Raw genomic sequence first — 21063 nt, forward strand, 5'->3', positions numbered from 1 at the left:
ATGCTAAAAGCTGGTGCCTGGCTACGTGCATTTAGTGCTGACATGCTGGTGAAAGTGCTCCTGACACAATCAAATTTAACGCTACAATAATGTTGTGCTGTGTGCTTCAAATGAAATTCTAAAATCATAATGATAATGGTAAACTCACAATATGAGCAAGCGCATGAGCACCAAGAGGGAAATATGTAAACGTTAATGAATAGTCAAGAATAAAAGCTGCGAGTGGAGTTGAACCCGACCGATGAATCAGTTGACCGATAACAATTGGCCGATATGAGCTTTTCACAGACTGCGTTTGTTTGCTGATATGCATCAATATTAAATCTTTTATTTCACCCAGTAAACAATACAGAGAAGAAGTGCATTTATGTTGATATTTAACATAGAAATTATATTTATTTTCTTAATTCAAGGTCTATATATTTGTTAAGTTATTTTGTGTTAAGTTTATGGTTAAACTGTAGAATATCAAACCTTAATTACATTTCTTTATTATTGTAAGAGTTAATTATTATTTTGTTTTATGTATATATATATATCTGGGTCTGTGTGGCTTTCATCCAGATTCTCAGGCTTCCTCCCAGAGTCCAAAGACATGCAGCTTAGTTTAACTGTAGACTCTAAATTGCCCGTAGTTTTTTTTTTTTTTCTGAATGTCAGTCCTGTGATGGACTGGCGACCTGTCCAGGGTGTGCACCACCTTTCGCTCCCCCAGCAACCCTCAAATGATAAACAGTTTAAACAATGGACGGATGGATGGCTAAAAATGACTTTTATTCTTTGACATATTTAGTGTAGCACTGTTCTGAATGATGTTCCAGCCTCCCTCACCTGTCTCCCTTCTTCTCTCCCTCCTCCCTCCTCCCTCTCCGTGTGCCACAGGAGAGCAGTGCCCCGAGGGCCAGCTGCAATAAGATGATAATGATGTTTACAGATGGCGGGGAGGATCGTGCACAGGAAATCTTTGAGAAGTACAACTGGCCCAACAAAACGGTGAGTCTGTCCCCACGAGGCCGTTATCTATTCTTCTTCTACTTCTTGCTCTGCCAGCCCAAGAGATCGTGCATGTCCAGAGACTGTGTTCGCACGGCCCTGTTCTCCCCGTCTCCCACTCCGTCTCCAGCTGACATTGTCTCATTATAGAACAGGCAGTTGTGTGAGTTAGGCTGTCAGACACGCCAAGCTCTCCAATCTGTGCATCTGAGCACCCTCTCCAAGCTTTCTTCACTTCCATTTTGGCTCCTCTGATTCAGGCTTTTCCATCTCTTTACTCTTCAACCCTCTCTCTCTCTCTCTCTCTCTCTCGCTCTCTCTCTCTCTCTCTCTCCCTCTCTCAGTCTGTTTCCCTTCCCCTCTCTCCCTCTCTTCTCTCTGTCTCTTTTGTTGTTTAGCTGCTGGTGTTAACAGCTCTGACCTGCTGACTAATTAGCCACTTTATCATCAGAGCCTCTAAAATTACAGCCAACAGATACTGAGTTTGTGTCTTTTTGTTCCCGTCTTGTCTTATTTTCACCCCCCAACCCCCCCACCCACCCCTCCCAGCACCACCAGTATTTATTCTGATATATTTTTACCATCGAGCTCCCTTGTGCCGGCTGCTGTCATATACGTAGGAATAATCTGCAGTTTGACAACTCTCTCACTGCAGTGTTGAGATGGAGGCAGTTGTGTGACTTGACAACAATTATTGTCCAGAAGGAGGGTTGCAGGGTGAAGTTTTGCTCTTGGCTCTTTAGGAACTTTGGTTTTTGGGGCTTTTTTGATATTATCTGTACTATTTCTTCCAATAATGTATCTCGTCTTTTTCTCCGTCCAGGTTCGTGTGTTCACCTTCTCTGTTGGCCAACATAATTATGATGTCACACCTTTACAGTGGATCGCCTGTGCCAATAAAGGTGAGAGAATAAAATGTTTCTGGTGAAGCACGTTTGCATGCAAAATATTTGAGACCTAAGAGGCAAAGGAGTGATTTTATAGATGGATAAATATTTCTTTTCTTTTTTTAAATTCATCCTTTTATTGTGTTTTACATCGTCGATGTAAACGATGAAAACAATCTCACAGTGGAAGCTCGATCTCTGCGAGCCTTCCGTAAGAATCAGTTGCTGCACAAACTGAAATCGAATGTAAAACCAGGTAAAGCACGTACAAGGATCAATAAAATAAATAAGATGGATACTTTTTTCCATAATACTTGATATAATTTGTTCTTGAATAATAAAGTGGTGATGTATGGGTGGTGATATTAAAGGAATGTGTTTGGAGAAGAGACTTTTGACTGACATGGTATATTTTTACTTCACCTGTTGTATTCGATTGAATTCCCTAATGTGAAATTCAAGCACAATATAGGGCCCCTACAAAAATGTGTCTGTGACATGTCTACTTCTCTTTTCTCTGTCACTTTTTATCAATGCAGAATTTATAGTTTAAGTTACAGGTGGAACAAAGCAAATATCATTGAGATGACATCCAGGTCAAGAAGTTAAAACTTTCAACCAGGAAGTAAATTAAGTAAAACTAGGTTGGCACTCTGTAGAGCATGTACCTCCACCAAGGCCCAACAGTCCCCTTAAAGTCATTTAGCTGCACCAAACTTCACACTCTCATAGATCAGTCCCTTAAATATGTGTGATATTTTTTCATCATGATCCATGAATGATTCCCTTGAAAATGGTCCCATCCATCCAAGATTCGTTGAAATCCGTTCAGTAGTTTTCAGGTAATCCTTCTGACAACCATCAAACCAAATGCATAGTAGTTAAAACATTGGTTTTCTTGGTGGAGGTAATAGCAAAAAAACCCATCATCACTAAGATTTATCTACATGTCTTTCTTTGTGCATGTGATGGTCATTTCCTTCATCTAAAGCCACTACGGTCCCAAAAATAACCCAACGAGCAGCTCGCCTGCCTCTGACCGACAGCCTGACAACTCATATGACTCAGCGGCTCTTCCTGTTAGCTCCACTGTCTGCATGAATCTCATCTTGACTCAGCCCGTTTTCGCCCGACCTCAGTCAGACTGTTGTTGCTGTTGTGCTCAGATTTGAACGCCGCTGCTTTTCAGTTCACAACCCACTCCTCTTCCTCCTCTTTCTCTCTTTTGTGGTTTGATTTAATTTTGTTTCTCGGTGTTACCGTTTATCCGAAGCGGTTCCTTTACGAGGCCTTTAGCTGTCTGTGTGAAGCCTTGGCCAAACCCCTGCCGCTGATTAGCTTATTGCCACTGGAGCCAAGTGCTTCAGAAGTATCTCCCCAGAAGTTGTTATTAATTAGCAGGAGGAGTCTGGTAGCGGGATGATTACCGTGCCATCTCCCCGTCAGGCTGGGGAAAGTCCAGGATTACGCCTCTGTGCCAACATGCTCTCCACTGTTCGCGACTGTAGTGATTACCAGGGTACTAAAGACCATGCCAGTATAAGACAATAGTGTTGACACACCAGCCTCAATGGAGCTGTCCTCTCATATCTTCAGTACTTATTACTCTTTGGTATCTCACTCCAACAGAGCCAGCTCCCTGACACTTCAACAGGCCCTAACCCTTCACCCGTGACATACATATTTGACAAAACGCAGAAGTACACACAAAGACACACACGCGGACGCACAACTGGGCCACTCGGAGATGCTAGCTGTTGTCTCTCTCGAGCTGCAAGCCCGTCTTAAGAAGAAAGTAACCTCTCTTTGACTCTGAGGACAATGAAGCCATTTATCCATGCTACGAGACGGTGTAACAAAATCCAAAACAGAGAGGAGCGTTATCTTCCAAAAAGAAAGAAAAAAAAACTGGTGAAATGGAGGATAAAAGCAGCAAATGTGATCTACTGCATTGGTGATCCTAATTCTCCCACAAAAGTGCTGCCTTTAATCCATAGCTGGAGGAAAAATATAACATATTGCATAAATTCAAGATGGCCTGCTGCAATAGAAGTAAAATCCTCAAACCTATCAGTTACACCATGAGATGAGATAACCAAGTTTATTAGGTAAATTCTTGATGGTTTATTGTCTCAAACCAGTCAAAGTGAATATGGGGTGAAAGTAGCTGGTCTACCTACAAAGAAAAGACACACTCATACTAACCACTGCATGATTATAATACACATACCGACTGTAAATGAGAATGATTTATGCAGAACAACACCCCAATCACGTTTTAAATGATAAACATAATCAACATATCTAATTATATACAGTATATCTTATAGTCTAGTTATTTGGACAACACCATCCATCCATTCATTAATTATCTGTAGCGCTTATCCTCTCAATCCCAGCTGAAATAGGAAGAGAGGTGGTTTACACCCTGAACAGACCACCAGCGTATCACAGGACCGACATGAAGAGATAACAACCAGAGCCGGCCCTAGCCTTCATGGGGCCCTAATCAGAATTTGATTTGTATGCCTCTGTGCCACCAATATTATTGACCATTGCCAAAAAGAAATCAGCCTTTTATTACTTAAATGGTACAAGCAATTAATCTTGCTTTACCCACAGTCATAAAGAACATAAAAGTAGATGATATAGAAATGCCCTTTTTTATACTTGAAGATAGTGCTTTGGTTCTTACGGCTCTCATGAATCCAGAATGACATAAACACTGCGTTCAGTGAAAGCAGTGAACTGGTGGAGACACCTGTACTTCTGTACTTTTCACCAGTTACAGATGTTTCCTTAAACATAGTTACGTAGCTTCCTAAAGTCGCTTAAATGCATCGCCTGCAAACTATCAATGGATGCGGCTACACACAGTAACACACAGCTACTGCAGAGCACGTGGCTAAAAGGTTCACCTCACTCACTGAGACATCTGCTATGATATGACAACAACCATTCACACTCATATTCACACCCACGGACAATTCAGAGTTTCTGATTAAACTAATCCCCAATCTGCTTGTCTCTGGGCTGTGGGAGGAAGACGTAGTAATGAGAGAAAGCCCACACAGACACGGGGAGAACATGCAAACTCCACACAGAAAGACCCCGAGCGAACCAGGAGTTGGATCAGTGCTAACCGCTGCACCACTGTGCCGCCCCTGACCCTCTCCCTCCGTCACCATAAGTCCAAATCTTTCAGTTATATTTGTCAAAACAGACTCATGTGACACAAATCTGAGGATGACATTTGAGGAAAACTGACTTCTAACAGTGCCGAAGCTTTATGTAAATGAGTTTCACGCAGAAAATAGGTTATTGATTAAAATCATAATTGCTCCTCTCGCAGCGGATCTCTGTCGCAGCACAGATGAGATCCACATTACATCCTCACTCTTTAGTCACTGCCCACATTCTCCTCTCTCCACCTCTCGCCGAGCTGTGCCCTACTATCACACATGCCACCTCTGTATGGCACACAGCCAACAGCTCTGTGACAAACTGCTGCTCCGAGGAGAACTATAGCAAATAGCTGCACCCCGTGACTGTGTGTGTGTGTGTGTGTGTGTGTGTGTGTGTGTGTGTGTGTGTGTGTGTGTGTGTGTGTGTGTGTGTGTGTGTGTGACGTCCGCGTGCTCGCATGTGCAAATGATGGATACAGAGGAGGCAAATCTCGATGCAAACCGCTGTTGCAAAGTGCATAATGTATCAAAATAATGAGAGCCATCTTTGCCTTTTAACATTCTGGGGATGCTGTCTCCATTTCACGGCTCTTTGTATAAACACTCATGGCTTTAATAACACGGGGAGCGGCGTGGTTATTGACCCAGTCGGCCACTCTCCTCCACTCCCAATCAGCGGCGGCAGCGCCTGGGGCTCCGCAGTCCCAAGGAGCCGCCACATTTACATCCTGCAGCACCACCACGAGTGTGGGGAGAGGTCAATGGCCACAGGCTCCACCGTGCCTGTGTGGCTCTGCATCATCAGCCGGAAATGATAGCGCTGCATGCACCTAATAACAGTGGAGAGATTAGACTCCAATCTGCAAATGGATCGCTGTCGCACTCGGTGTGACTGTGAAACTGTAAATCTATCGGGAAGGAACATGGGACACAAACTTTCTGTTGGGAAGAGTATTGATCCTCTTTTTCTTTATTTTATTTTCAGGATACTACTTTGAAATTCCATCGATTGGAGCCATCCGAATCAACACCCAGGTAAGATGTCTGGAGTCTGTAGGCTCGGCTGAACGCAGCTTTATGAATCCACAAAAGCATCCGTTTTCAAGCAAGAGTCTATTCTTCCTTCATGGCTGCTTTTGATGATAATTACTCAGATGGTAGATATCTTTAAGTGCAGCACAACAAAGGCACAGAGGGAGGCGCAGCCGTGTGACTGAAGACAGGAGGTGACCGAGGTGGAGATCCGGTGATAACAAACGCGGTTGTGGTCTTTTCTATAAGAAATGTGTTTTTGGAAGCTTTCAGATCTCCTTCTCTCTTCGTCCATCAGACACACAACACACACCTCTGGTTCGTCACACACCCTGGGCCCTTCCACCCCCCACCCCCCACACTCGCTCAAGGCACCATGAGCTTTCGAGAGGCCCTTGGGATAACCTCATTCCAGCTGTAGAAATTGACTCAGTTGCTGGAAGGTGGTGGGAGGGGGAGGGGCTACTGCACACACCCCTCTCTCTTCCCACCCGTCCCTAACCCCCAACCACCCAACCCCCCCCCCCCCCCCCCCCCCCCCTGCCCCCGTGAGCGATCAGGGCCCAGAATAGACTGTCAGCTGTTCCATTAACTCTGGCATATTTATATTCTGAGAACTGCCACTTTACTCTAATAGGTTTTCTGAAGGTGGGTGACTGCAGCACCTCTGTGTGTGTGCCTGTGTGTATGTGTGTGTGCCTGTGCGTGCACGTGTGTAGGCACAGAGGACACGTGGTGTGCCTTATTTTATTTAACCGTCCTCGGCCCTTCAGCCCCGCACACTCATCACACAGTCTCACTCGACTAAGATGACAACATTCAAATAATGGATGGACTACAGACGGCAGAAAAATGTTATTATGAATGTTGTCCTGAGTCATACAGTTATGTGGGAAGAGTGGAATGGCTTTGAAACTATGAGTGGTAATAAATATTTTTGTGTTTTCGTGTGTTTACCTGGGACATATTTATTATTTTTTTGTTGTGACTTATTTCATCCGTACTGGATTCTCTATAATTCATCTCAGTGGAGCCACAATAACCAGGCCAGGCATTAGTTAGGAGGTTTTGTCTGTACAGGGAACGTACTGATAAGTTTACTCTCTGTAGCTGTGGCTGTTACACTTCCCCGGGGAGACAGTAGCGTTTAATCAACACGCAGGGATACTGCCGGGGTCTGTGCGGCTCCGGCTCCTCTGGACCACACATCTGCGGTTGCTGACTTTTTATGTTTCCTAGATTGTTCTAGCCAGGCGGAAAATTCCCCCCTATATCCCGTGAAAAGGTCTGGCTGTCATTGTCCTGATGGAATATCTCCCTGTGGCGCGTTAAACCGGACCTTTATTGAGCTAATAATAGAATAGGTTACGCCTGTCAGCACCTTACTGTTCAGGCGATGAAAAACAAACGCTCCAAAGCATAATACTGAAATCGCCGTGCGCTCGTACAGGGGGCGCCCCTTTTGTGTATTGAGGGTAGACACACAAAGGGAGGTGGCAAGGGTCAGAAATCTGCAATGACATTTTCCCTTTTCACTGCAAAATGGATGTTATCATGTGAGAACAGCATTTTTTTTTTAATTAACGTTTAACCCAGAGAGCGCTCCTTTTTTTGCCCGCACACCTGTTTTTATATCTGAATATACTTTGATGATACATAAATATAGACATTTGGCTTTATAAACCTGGTGAATAGGATACAGAGGAGGAGGAGGAGATTTCTAGCTTTTGTAAAATGTTTGCAGAAAAATACACAGTCGGTTTGATTGAGAGCAATTATTCTGTCTGTGGTCGTTACAATAACAAATCACTGGAAACTAAGTGCGGCCGTTTTGTCCCTCGAAGGCTTTTTTTCCCTTCAAATTATTCACTTTGGTCGCTTCATATGTCACAAGGTCACTCACACAAGAATTGCACCAATCACGCATCATCTCATGGATATCTGCTCAACAGGTTGTTCACAAAACAAACCATCTTAAATGTCAAACGAGGTGACTCCTTAGAACAAACAAATGTGGTGGATGTGATGTATCGCTGGTTGACTTAACCCCTCACCTCGATTCACATTCGCTGCGGGACCTCCTCACTGTGCCAGCGTTGACAGTGGAGCCTCTGGGAGAGTGGCCTGTTTGCGCGTCAGGCCATTGACACCCTTAATGTGTTTTTAATAGCTCCTTCATAATGATGAGAAACTGCCTTGAGAGTCTCTGGACCGGGGGCTTTATGGCTCCTCGGGGCCGGGACGCTGCTGCAGGACCACTGGTTTATGTGGTGACAGAGAGGAGGCCAGTCAGGGTCTTATAGTTTTATGACACATGAACACTGGGTGGCTTTTCCAGCTCTCTGCTTTTTACCGCCTGTACATAACAAGCACTGTAAACGTCTTTGTTTGATCATGGTTTTTTATTGAGTGTCATCGTATCTTTGTGTGTGTGTGTGTGTGTGTGTGTGTGTGTGTGTGTGTGTGTGTGTTTGCTGTTGCAGGAGTACCTGGACGTCCTGGGCCGTCCTATGGCGCTGGCTGGTATCAAAGCCAAGCAGGTGCAGTGGACAAACGTCTACCAGGACGCTCTGGTGAGAGAGAATTATACAATTTTAAAAATTGCTTTACTTAATCACATTGCTCCTTTAAATTAATCGATCCAGGATTCACCAAATATTTCTTCAGCAGACTGATTCAGTTGTTCGTCCTTTTTTCACTATGCTGAAAAGCATATAATGAGCTTGGTGTCATAACCTTTTTGAGTCTATTTTACTTTTTTCTCCGTCAAGAAGATTATGTTTACATCTAGGTTTGTTTGTTTTATGGTTTGCAGGATAATGCAAAAAACTGCTGGACGGATTATCACAAAACTTGGTGGAAGGATTTGGAATAGCGCAAAAAATAACCTATTGAATTTAAGTACGGATCATGGGACAGATTTTTCAGAGAATAATTCATGGATCCTGATGTAAAAAAAAATTGTCATGATTTAGAATTTGAGTAATTTGGTATGTAGTGAATTTCAATGTGGTTTCATACGGAGGCCGTTGGGCCTCGGTGGAGGTTTGCGCTCTACTGGGATGAAATTTCTGTTTATTTATTAACAGCTTCGTGTGTTTGTCCATTAGATCTTTTTGTTATGCGATATGTAAATACATTTTTGATCTAATTTCTCCTTTTTTATCAGGGTTTGGGCCTCGTCATCACTGGAACCATGCCAGTATTCAACCTCACTGCTGATGTAGTCAGCTCTCAGGTAAAAACAATATGACACACACCAGCTCGTGCTTTGTATTAATCTTTAGTCGTCACCTTTATTTTTACCATGTGAGTTTTCACTGTCATTCAACTGGTTGCCTACACAAGTAGAACTATTCAGAAACAGGAATCGAAGCAGTTGGAGAGTTAAGGTTTAATATTGTGGTTTTTGGTGTCGTTGACCATCATCAGTCATTTGCAATGACGTCCACCAAGATGCAGCTCCTCTAGGCAACACCTCCCCCCTGAGGTGACAGCCGACATCACAATCCCCCCCCCCCATCTGCAATATCCTCTGTCATGCTGAGAGCACACAGGCATCCAGCTTCCAGTATCCATGACCAAAGTGTTTACTCTAAGCTTATCACGCAGGCTTAAAGCAGTGATGCAGCTGCAAACAAAGTCGCTGTAAGATGGACAAAAAAATAGAGACTAATCAGATTGCACACAAAGTGATGATGAATCAAAGATGGCTCGGAGATGTTCTTGCAGCGTTCTCGCAGCGCTGCCACCAGCTCGGTGGGATTCTCCCATGTCTGCAGGGGCTGTGGATAAAATGCTTTGTGTGTTCGTCACACAGAACCAGCTCATCCTGGGGGTTATGGGAGTAGATATCGCCATCAACGAAATCAAGAAGAAGACTCCTACGTACAGAGTGAGCTTGCTGTTCACGCACTATCACTTAATAAAACTTCATATGGACGATTTATTGATATATAAACATTTCCTTTAACTTTATTTTCTGTGCAGCTTGGAGCCAACGGTTACACCTTTGCCATCGACCCAAATGGTTATGTGCTGCTGCATCCCAACCTGCGACCTAAGGTTGGTCCAACGGGTCCAACCCGCCCTGCATCCATAACTCTTCTGATTCTGAAGCTACACTTTTGAAGTTATTCCTCCTGACCAATGTTAAACTCCCCCTCCATCCATCTTCCCTCGCTTTCTCTCTCTCTCTCTCTCTCTCTTCTCAGATCATTAACTTCAGGGAGCCCGTCACTCTGGACTTTCTGGATGCAGAGCTGGAAGATAGCAACAAGGAGGAGGTAAAATAATACCTTTGAAAAATCGTCATAAGGAGAAACTCATAAAATATTTATATTTCTCACTTGTTTTTAATTTTCTATTTAATTGTATGTATTTGCACACCTTCTTCTCACTCTCTCTCTCTCTCTCTCTCTCTCGCTCACGTTTCAGATCCGCCGACAGATGATTGATGGCAAATCAGGGCAAAAGAAAATCAAGACGCTCATTAAGTCAGTTGATGAGGCAAGTCATCAATACGAGACTCAATCACATTCCTGAGCTGCAGCTTCCTGAATGATGTTCCGATGAATCTGAATCAGCTTCACGTTCAGGATGTGTTGTTCACATCCGATGAAGGGGAGGTCACATGTGCCGAGGATGTGACGGTGTTTTTGTCTCTTTGACCGACAGAGGTACATCGACGAGGCAATGCGGACGTACACGTGGACGCCTGTGGAGGGCACAGATTACAGGTAGGTTTCAAATCCGACGTCACCACCTGACCTCAGACCAAACGCTCGTGCAGCTTGAGCCCGTGAGTGACGTCCAACTTTGACATTTATTCTATTAATCACAAGTCTCACATGTGCAGCAGTTACTCATCAACCTGCAGCGTCTGATTACTGTGGCGCCGTCACTATCACGCCAACACTCGGAATAGACCAAACCTAAATAACAAATGCGACTTGCTCATTTGCCTCCTGTATTTGCATGAAACAATTCATCTAAATCACCCAAGTTAATGCATCGCTTATCTTCCTCCTTCCATAAAAATCCTCAACAATCCTCCGAGCACAAATTAACTGCAGAGTTTATTCACCTCAAACCTGGTTGAACATTTGAGTAGGCATCGTAATGACATTTCCTCCGGGCAACGCTTGGCAAATTATAGTTTATGATATTCGATAGTCCTACAAATGCCTGACTTTTATTTATTTTTGTATCTGCTGACAGCGTGCCGGGTCCTGGCTGAATCATTATGAGGCGTTCTCTGAAAAATTCTATTAATATTGAACTCAAAGGGAAATTCAGGCGTATTTAAGCAGGGTACTGTTAAAGAAAGACATTCAAAGCTCTGCATTCTTATTTATCCTGTAAGTTGGATTTTGTTATTAAAATTGGTGATATTAGATGTTTCTTTGAATCTAAATCATCATTATATAATAGCTGAGAGTCTGAACCTGATACTGTCAAAGTCTGTTTTTCTATCTCTTCCAATGAATCCTCCCGCTGGGTTTTGTTTAAGCTTTAGATAGCTGCAGATACAGAGATGTGGCATGTATTTCCACCTTTTCTCTCTTTGACTTCAGGTTTTGATAGTAGAATGAATACTAACATAATGTATATGTAGATCATGATGACATATTACAAAGCAAAACTGCCACTTTTATGCGCGGAGGATCTCCTGCTGTGTTCTCGCATTCGGCTCCTTCGAACATTCTGCAGACCTTTCCCGAGGGGCCCGGCTGGACAAAAGTCCGGAGAAAGTCCAGAGGTTCGGTGCATGTCTGAAAGCAGCTGTACAGTCTTTGCTCCAGATGCAGCTGCTTCACTCAGAAACACACACCAGCCGTCTCGTCTTCTGCAGGAACTTAAAGATCTTCATATTCTCACTGTGTGATTCGGGCCCCTGGTGACTTAAGTTTCCATGTTCTTTGAAAATCTGTCCCTGATTTTCTGCGTCTGCCTCATCACCTCAGTCTAGGTTTGGTACTGCCCACATACAGTGAGAACCACATCAAGGCCAACCTGAGTGACCAGATCCTCCAGGTGCAGTGTAAGTACCCGGGATTACCCAGCATCCTTCGCTCCCCGTCTCTCTTTTTATTAGCTTTTTCTTCCTGTTCTCTCTCTTCTCTCGCTCTCTTGCTCTCTCCCGAATCTGACCTCGCGCTCTTACTCAGTCCTTTGTCCTGGGTCTACAACATCATCATAGGGAGTGTCTGAGCGGAGTCGCCTGCCCAGCTCCCCCCCCACCTCTCCCTCTCTCTCTACGGTCTCCGATAGGCAGGTTCATATCTAAGTGCCCCCCCTTCCTCCCAGACTTCCTCTCTACTGCCCCCCGTCCCCCTCCTGTCTTCATGCTGTGCTGTAAAAATGGTGATGTTTTTTCTTCACACTGGCTGAAGAAAAAAGAACTCAAGGACAGAAAGGTGAAAGCTGTGGTGTTACTGTGTTACTTAGGTGAAAATAATGGTGACCTCTGTGCTATTATTTTTTTTGCCAAATGCTCTCGCCTCTTCTCCACCAAAAGTAATGATTCTGAAGCGTCTGTGTTCAAAGTATTTGATGTTCTGGAAACCTGTGAAAACACGCATGCTTTTCACTCCTTATGATGAGTTTTATGATTTTTGGGAGTTTTCCTTCTGTTCTGTGTGTGATTTTTATTTTTGAATTTATTTCTGTTTGATTGTGTGCGACGTTCCTCAGCTTTGGAATCATTCAGTAGATAAACTCCCACACGGCCCGGGACAAGGGCTCGACAGATGTGGGAGTTTGGGTTTTTTGTGGGTCTGAACAGGGACACGTGTCTCTCTCATTCTTTCTTTGTCCAGACCCTGTTACTCCCCTTTTTTCTTAATTTGAGTTGTTTATTTTGTGTTCCACCATGGTTTTCTCTCAGTTACTGGTTTTTGTCTTCACTATTTTCCTTTCCTGGATTTCCCAGTTTTTTGTTCTGTTTTTCCTTTCTTCCATTGATCTTCCGTTTTCTCGTTTGCTCTTGCAAATAAGATGTTTGCTCTTCATTTCTTTTTTCTCTCTTGTCTTGTTTGACTTAAATTTCTTTCTTTCAAGAAAAACAATATTTTTATTCAAACAGTAATTGAATAAAATATTGTCTGTGATCCCCCCCTTCCCACCCGATCCCCTGTTTCTTTTCTTGCTCACTCCTTCTCTGATGGATCCACACAGTGCCATTCACCAAGGGCAAGTATACTCCACATTGGTCCACGTTCCCTACGTTTACTTCCTACTTCCCACCGCTGCCTCCTCCTTCCCTCACCTCTCGTCCTGAACCTCCTTCCTGCTGCCCTCCCCTCCCACCCCCACCTGTCCCAGCCTTGCTTGCCTCTGTTCCTGCCCGTCTTGCCTTCAGGACCCTCTTCTTTCCTCCCTTTTCCCTCTTTTTTTCTCCCCCTATTCTTCCTCCTTTTATTCCTCCTCCTCTTCCTCTTCACCCTCTTGCTGCAGCTCAGATCCCACATCTCTCACAATGGCTCCTCCAGTCTCCTTCAAACTCACCCTCCTCCCCCACGTTACCTGCTGCTCCAGAACTAAAAAACACCAACGACGACAGATATTCATGTTCTATGTTAAAATGTGTCTTTTGTCCATCCCTTCCTGATCCTTTCCTTTCTGTGGACAGCTCCAAACGGGTTGTGTCTGCCTTCTCTTTCCCTCTTTCTTTCACTTTCATCACATTCCTCTCTTTTTCTCACCTCCTTTTTCTCTCTTGCTATTCTCCTTCACTCTTGCCTGTCCCTCTCTTTTTCTTACAGTGTCAATAGGTCATAAATGTATTTGCTAGTTCTCAGAGTACAGCTCAGGTATTTGACAGATTAACTCTGTCTTCATAGCGCAAATAGCCAGATCCATTTTGAGCACATTAAGCTCTACATACACTAATAACATTTAATTGTTTGCTGCCACATTTTCTTAATGTAGGAGCCAAACACACTAATCTCAAATATTATATTTTCTAGTTCCACACTTAAGCTAATTAATTAGCATATCGTGCTTTTTACAGTAAAGTAAATAAGTATTTCTTGCAGTCATGAACTATATATTTAATGGTTTCTGTATTTGATTAAAAAAACACTCACTTTGTGCTGATTGTCATGAAGTCTCTCGTCTTTAAGTGGAGGTGTCGCAGCCAGCAGACTGGCCCTACAGGGCTGAGCTGTGTCCTGCCCAGCCAGGTCCCTCCGTGTCGTCAGGTGTCAGGGAGCCGCCCGGCGCAGCATCCGGCTCCTGTGTCGTCCCTCTGTACTCCCCATCTCTCCATCGGCTTGTCTCCCTCCCTCCTCACCCCTCAGACCACCAGGGGCACGGCCCAACACTTCCCTCAATAAACCTGACCCTGGAACGTGCGCTGCATTGTGGGCGGAAAACTACCTGGGCACTAAAAGCTCTAAAAGTCCATTTATCTCCGCTTCCTGGTCGGGAGATAATGAAAAAGAATAACATGCTGGATTCTTCTTCTTGGCGGTTGATATTTTGTGTGTTTTGCCTATGACGGATGACATGAAGTTGCCCTTCCACATGCCCTTCACAATGCAATGCACTTCCTCTGATTGTGCGTCTCTCTGAGCCCTCTGCCCCTGCCAGTCTGAGGGGTGACCACCTCCATCAGGACCTTCACCCACCTCCCCCCTGCAACTGTTGGCCATGTTGATGCCTGCCTGATCTGAGAGCACTCATAGTGGACAAACTGTCTGAGAACTTGCTTCCTGACACACCAGCTCGGGTAAAGTCAGTTCTCAGACATCCAAAATCCGTTAGCTTGAAAACCAAACCAATCAGAAACTGTTGACAAAGTGGAGAATAAAAAAAAAAAGAAAAGATGTGAGTGCTTGTGAGAAAAAAATCAGACATCCATTGAGAGTCAGGTTCTATTTTTAGGCACCATATTGGCTAACGCTAATGTTCCCATGATACCTCAGTGTTGCTATGGTAAACTCCCTTCTGCGTCCCCGCACCTCTGAAGAACAGCTGCTGTTTACCCACAACTCCCCACTGCTCTGCCCACTGCTTCTCCCGGATAATCTTCCCCCTTTCTGTTGCAGATTTTGAATCACTGCTGCCAAACAGTTTTGAATCTGAAGGACATGTATTCATTGCTCCCAGGTAGCCCTGTGTGTGTGATCGCTCGCTGTCATTGATGGTCGTCACTTTCTGGTCTTGTCCTCACAATCAACCCTTTTTTTCATTCCGTTTCCACTCCACATCCAGCATCTTGTATCTATCATCTGTTTTCTTGACTTGTGTTTGTTGTGATGTGTGTAAGTTGTTCTATTCATTCTTCGTTTATTCCTTTTTGAGGGATGTGTTGATTATAGTGACAAATTCTTAACCTGTTTTTTTGTTTTTTTTAACAAGAAAAAATATGAAATTCATCATAGACTTTTTAATTTGATTTTTAATTCACCCACTCTATCCCCTAAGTTATCCCTCATTACAATAAAGTACTGAAGAAAAACCTGCTTTGCATGTTGCTGCTGTGTTTCTGCGTGTTTGTATGACACACATACATTTAGGGATTATCATGGACAACAAAATGTGCAGAAAAAAACTAATAAAATCCTCCTTGCATGTGATGTTGTGTTATCACAGGGTTTCCGCAGGGTCTAAAACTTAATAATCCGAATTTTAGATCTAAAAAAAGCCTTAAATAATTTACAATATCATGTACTAGGTCTTAAATATAATAAGGTAGTTCTCAAACATTCATTTAATGCTACTATTGTTTTTTGGCTACTTCACGTAATCTCCATGGGGAAGTGTTAAGTGATTCTGGGACTAATTCGTATCTGTCGCACATTCATTCATTATAGTCTTAAAAGTCATTAAATGTTGAAACCTGCAGAAACCCTGTATCAAACCCTTATCTCCTCCGGCATTAACCTGAAGTCTGAAGCACTCTGATAAAATCACTCGTTCATTCTGCTGCCTGTGCTTTTGCTCCGAAGCCCAGTCCAGGTTTTTCTTTGACAAACGGGTGTTTTAGTGTAAGACATGCATGTTGTACATGATAGAACCGCGCAAAGTATGTGTGTTTTCGTGCTTCCTCACTGTTGTGTCCCTTTATTCTAAAGGAGAAAGGAGGCAGAGTGTAAATGATGATGTGTGATTATCTGTTTTCTGTCAGGGAGTACTGCAATGATCTGGAACTGTCCAACAACAACACTGAGTTCCTGCTCAACTTCATTGCTCTCATGGAGAAGGTGACTCCGGACTCTAAACAATGTGAGTTCATCTCTCTTCACTCATATGAAGTCCATTTTTTTTACAAAAGTTCTACAACACGTCAAAAGTTGAGATTGGCATTAATACTTTTTTTTTTTATTGTCACCAAATCGCTCAAAAAATCTTGCAAAGATGAATGCATCAATGGATTTACATATTTAACTTGTATGTATTGTCTGTTTGACCACAATGCGATACGGCTTATTCCTCAGTGAGTAGCACTTTTGCTGGGGATGACATGTTGTGAGGGTTGTGAGTCAAACCAACATGCACTGTCCACCTGTCATACATACTCATTGTAAAGTGTATTAATCTGCAGCTGAAAATAGTCCCTAATAAATTCCCTATTTGAGTGCTTGAGCAAAAGTACATTTCAGGAAATAATTCACCCCTTAAAAAGAAAAAGAAACAAAATATTGGTGACTCTTATTTCTTAAGAAGGAATGAATGGACTTCAGTGCCACTAACAGGATGTAGAAGTGGAAAATATTCTTTTCAGTGCATTTGTTGGCATTAAGTTAAGGGATATCTGTATCTTAATGTGTAATTCTGTAGTTTCTAATGTTCTCTTTATATGTAGGTGACAATTTGCTCCTTCATAACCTGATTCTGGACACTGGCATCATCAGGCAGCTGGTAGAGAAGGTTTGGAAGAACAAAGACTTGAACACGTGAGTTTCAGATTGTGCTTGGGGACATTTCTCGTCTTCTTTCCGTAACTTCTGTCCAGCACAGAGTGTTCATCCAGTTTGAGTGTGCGTGCTTTTGTCGACTGTCTGAAGTTTTCACATTGGGATTGTGGATGAGCTTCACATATTGAATCCTGTCTCTGTCTCTTCTCTCCACTCTGGCATGTAGCTATGGATTTCTAGCCGTGTTCGCTGCGACTGATGGAGGAGTAACAAGAGTGTTTCCCAACAAGTAAGAGCCCCCCCCTCATTGAGGCTGTGACTGCAGATGCTTTGTGGATCTGATGTGTCTCTCACTCTCACAGTACCCAGACTTTTGTTCAACAAACAAATAGGGCTGCAGGAAGCTTGTGAATTACACATTACAGCGTCTGTGCTCTTAAATCTCAGGGCTTCAGAATCCTGGGAGGAAGACCCCGAGCCGTTTAATGCCAGCTATTACCGCCGCAGTCTCGACAACAAGGGCTACATCTTCCGAGCGCCTTATCGAACAGGTGAATGATGCTCTTATTCTCAGGTCATATATCTCACTCAGAAGCTCTTTGTTTTGAAACGACCCCCTCCTCCCGCTCTGTCTCTGCTTCCCTCCTTCAGCCAGGGACGAGCGGCTGAACCCAGAAAACGACACCATAGGGGTCCTGGTCAGCACAGCTGTGGAGATCGCGATAGGAGGAAAAACCATCAAACCTGCAGGTGAGCTCAGCCCTGAAGGAAAAAACAGAATCCTCTCATTCTGACAGATGTGACAGAAAAAGGTTTCAGAGGAAAGTGTAGATGTTTGTTTTTCTCACCATTTTGTGTGACATGTTCATACTATGCCTCTATTTATTTGTCCTTTTATGCCTCTGTGCCGGCAACAGCCAGTAGCTTTATATTTTCAGATTCTCTGTCCGTCTGTCACATTGTTCCCATGTGAGCTCGATATCTCAAGAACGCGCTGTCAAAATGTCTTCAAATTTGGTACTAACCTTCACATGAACTCCAGGATGGACTGATTGGATTTTGGTGGTCAAAGAGACCTTACATAACATGTGTTTGGTTTTGTGAACGCATCGTCTCAGAAACACCTTGAGGGAATTTCTGTAAATGTGGCACAAACATTCACTTGGACCCATTAATGTCACTGTGACTTTACCAAACCCCTTTTTGCCAAGTGGGGTTATCCTAAGAACACCTGGAGAGAATTCTTTCAAATATTTTAGTATTTTAAACCTTTTTCACTGAATCCCTTCTCCCAACTTTCCTTTCCATCAGTGGTCGGAGTGAAACTAGACCTTGAAGCCTGGACGGACAAGTTCAAGATTCTTGCCAGTAACCACACAGACAACCGTCAAGGCTCAAACACGGTAATATATTCAAACTTACGTAAAAAGTGCAAACTGTGTGAATGAAAGTATTAAAGTAATGACTCATTTTTTCTCCTCTTCAGTGTGGACCGAACCGGGGCTGTGAAATGGACTGTGAAGCCAACAGTGAGGTAAGCATTTCAGACAATGTTTTGAATGAGCTTCCTGTTTCCCCATGTGCTTCCAGTTATCAGTCTAATTTCGCCTGTGTGTGCAGGATCTCCTGTGTTACTTAATAGACGACGGTGCATTCCTGATCATGTCCAATCAGAAGGACGACTGGAACAAGGTGAAGCTATTAAATTCATGTTCACACCAACTACATCTTTACTCTGAACTCTACACAGAACATGACCAGCATTTCTTGTCCTCCTACAGGTGGGGATGTTCTTCAGTGACGTGGACCCCTACTTGATGCACGCTCTCTACAACAATTCCTTCTACAACCGCAAGCGGTCATTTGACTACCAGTCTGTGTGTGAACGGATGCCCAACAGTGAAGCTGGAGCTGCACCCAGAGGAGTGTTTGTGGTGAGAACAGAAACTCGGCACTAGATGCAAGGACGAGATGCAATAAATGAGGGAGGCAGAAGAAAAGATGATGCACAGAGTTAATGGATGGACATATATCGAGACTATTGAAATATGCATGTATTGCTCTGACTTGTATGTTCACATTTCTCCTGTTTCTGCAGCCGACAATTGCAGATTTTGTAAACGTGGCTTGGTGGACGTCAGCAGCTGCATGGTAAGATTTGTTGAGCTGTGATAAAAACAACAGTAACACACAGTCCGTATACATAACGACCATTATTACTAGAGATGTTCTGATACCATTTTTCTCTTTCCAATACTTACATTTTGCAGATCGGCCGATAGTATTGATTTCATACTAGAGCATTTACAAAAATATACGTATTTTAACAGCTGTATGCTACTAACCCTGTATGGAAATGATCATCACCATCATTGATGTATAGCATATTGCTCATGTTATAAAGTCTTGCACATGGTTAATGCTGCTGTTTTACTTGTGGGAACTGTGGGATATTTCCAAATTACGCTACAAGACCAGAAATCTGGGTGAATCTAATAAACCCTATAGATGTAGTATCCATCACTCACTGATTCCCGACCCGGCATTTTCAGCAGTATTGGAGGCATCGCTCATATCAGAACATCTCTAATTATATATTTCAATACATCTTACGAGAAATATATTATTCATGGCCTCCGTACAGATACAGCTGCCTCACGCTAAACTCCCATCTGCATTAATCTCATGTTTTAATACCTGCAAGACTCCTTAGACCCTAATACCTTAGTTCATTATCTTTGATATGAGAACATCAGGTTTTGTCACGTAGAGAAATATAAAGTGTGCATCCTGGTCATAGTTCAGTTGTAAAATCCTAGCGCTCCACGGTATCTCTCCTGCTGCCCAGAGCTGAAAGTGTTGTGCTTCCCTTCTCTTCCATCAGTTAGACAATTAGTGTGGAAAGTTCATAGCTTCTTTTACTTGGCCAACATCTAGCATTTATAAATTGTTTTGTCTCCACAGGTCCATATTCCAGCAGTTTATATACGGACTGGCTTATCACAGCTGGTTCGCCACAGGTCGGTACAAACTGGGTATTGGATCAATATATGTTAGTTCAGTATTTTTTATTTTCTTTATCTTATTGTTTATTGTCAGTTACACTTTTCAATAATTATACTTTGCAGTCATTATAGTCTTGGATGTGCTAAAATTGTTTTTTGATTGAATTTATTTTGGAGACCAAGTGTGAAGTCATAAGATTGAATGTAATTTAGCCTTAGGGCACAAACTCCAAATGTAAACTATCTAAGGGAATGGAGAATGAAACCATGTTTTTTAGGTTAAGTAAAGACATCAACATCAGTTGAAGTGACTTGTGTTGCTTGCGTGTCTCTGTGCTCTGGTGACGCTGCAGATGAGGTGGACGCAGACGGAATCGATTCCAAAGAGCGGAGTTGTGTAATGATACAGACGCAGTACTACTTAAGTAATCTGAGCAGCTCCTACAACATCCTGCAGGACTGTGGCAACTGCTCCAGGTCTGCACACGCACGCACGCACGCACGCACACACACACACACACACACACACAACAAATAATCGTGCTGTGTCAGAAAGATAGGTCTTTTTATTGGAGCTGATGATGAACACGTTTCAGCTTTAATGAAACGCTCGCATCATTGGCTAAATGAGCCTTATAAGACTGTCTCATGAATATCACTGAACCATTAGTAAATGAGTGTGTGATGTGAGCGAGCAGAGGGGGTTGTTGACAGAGTTGTCTCTCTCTCTCTCTCTCTCTCTCTCTTTCTCCCTCTCCCTCTCCCTCTCCCTCTCTCCGCAGGCTGATTCATGCCAAGAGGATAAACAACACCAACTTACTGTTTGTGGTGGCAGAGAAGATGCCATGCAACACCTGTGAGATAGAGAAGCTGTCCCAGGAGGAGGAGGAGTGTATCCTTTTTTTTTCATGTTGTACACCAGCTGGCAGACAAGAAGAAGAAGATCACTAGATTGTATCTCCTCATTAGCATACCTGTGTAACCACAGATGCTTCACAGTCATTTCAAGGTTATTTTTATCACAGTGATGTGAATTATGACCAGTCATTTACATCTGTAGGCCTGCAGGAGGAATCGGTGTGTGGGCGAGTGATGA

General features: G+C 43.3%; 1 protein-coding gene across 1 annotated transcript in view; it reads left to right on the plus strand.

Moving 5' to 3' along the window:
- cacna2d2a (calcium channel, voltage-dependent, alpha 2/delta subunit 2a) overlaps positions 1-21063 on the plus strand; it is a 149488-nt gene that overhangs the window by 124063 nt on the left and 4362 nt on the right. The window contains 25 exon segments of the mRNA XM_034586584.1: positions 883-993; positions 1817-1895; positions 6051-6100; positions 8581-8670; positions 9267-9335; positions 9918-9992; positions 10088-10162; positions 10312-10383; positions 10535-10606; positions 10775-10836; positions 12064-12140; positions 15151-15211; positions 16233-16330; positions 16911-17001; positions 17189-17251; positions 17410-17513; positions 17605-17712; positions 18274-18365; positions 18449-18496; positions 18583-18654; positions 18744-18896; positions 19061-19113; positions 19927-19982; positions 20321-20444; positions 20750-20859. Coding sequence (XP_034442475.1) covers positions 883-993; positions 1817-1895; positions 6051-6100; positions 8581-8670; positions 9267-9335; positions 9918-9992; positions 10088-10162; positions 10312-10383; positions 10535-10606; positions 10775-10836; positions 12064-12140; positions 15151-15211; positions 16233-16330; positions 16911-17001; positions 17189-17251; positions 17410-17513; positions 17605-17712; positions 18274-18365; positions 18449-18496; positions 18583-18654; positions 18744-18896; positions 19061-19113; positions 19927-19982; positions 20321-20444; positions 20750-20859 — 2065 coding nt within the window.

This window comes from Hippoglossus hippoglossus, chromosome 5, assembly GCF_009819705.1.
Source record: "Hippoglossus hippoglossus isolate fHipHip1 chromosome 5, fHipHip1.pri, whole genome shotgun sequence".
Lineage (NCBI taxonomy): Eukaryota > Metazoa > Chordata > Actinopteri > Pleuronectiformes > Pleuronectidae > Hippoglossus > Hippoglossus hippoglossus.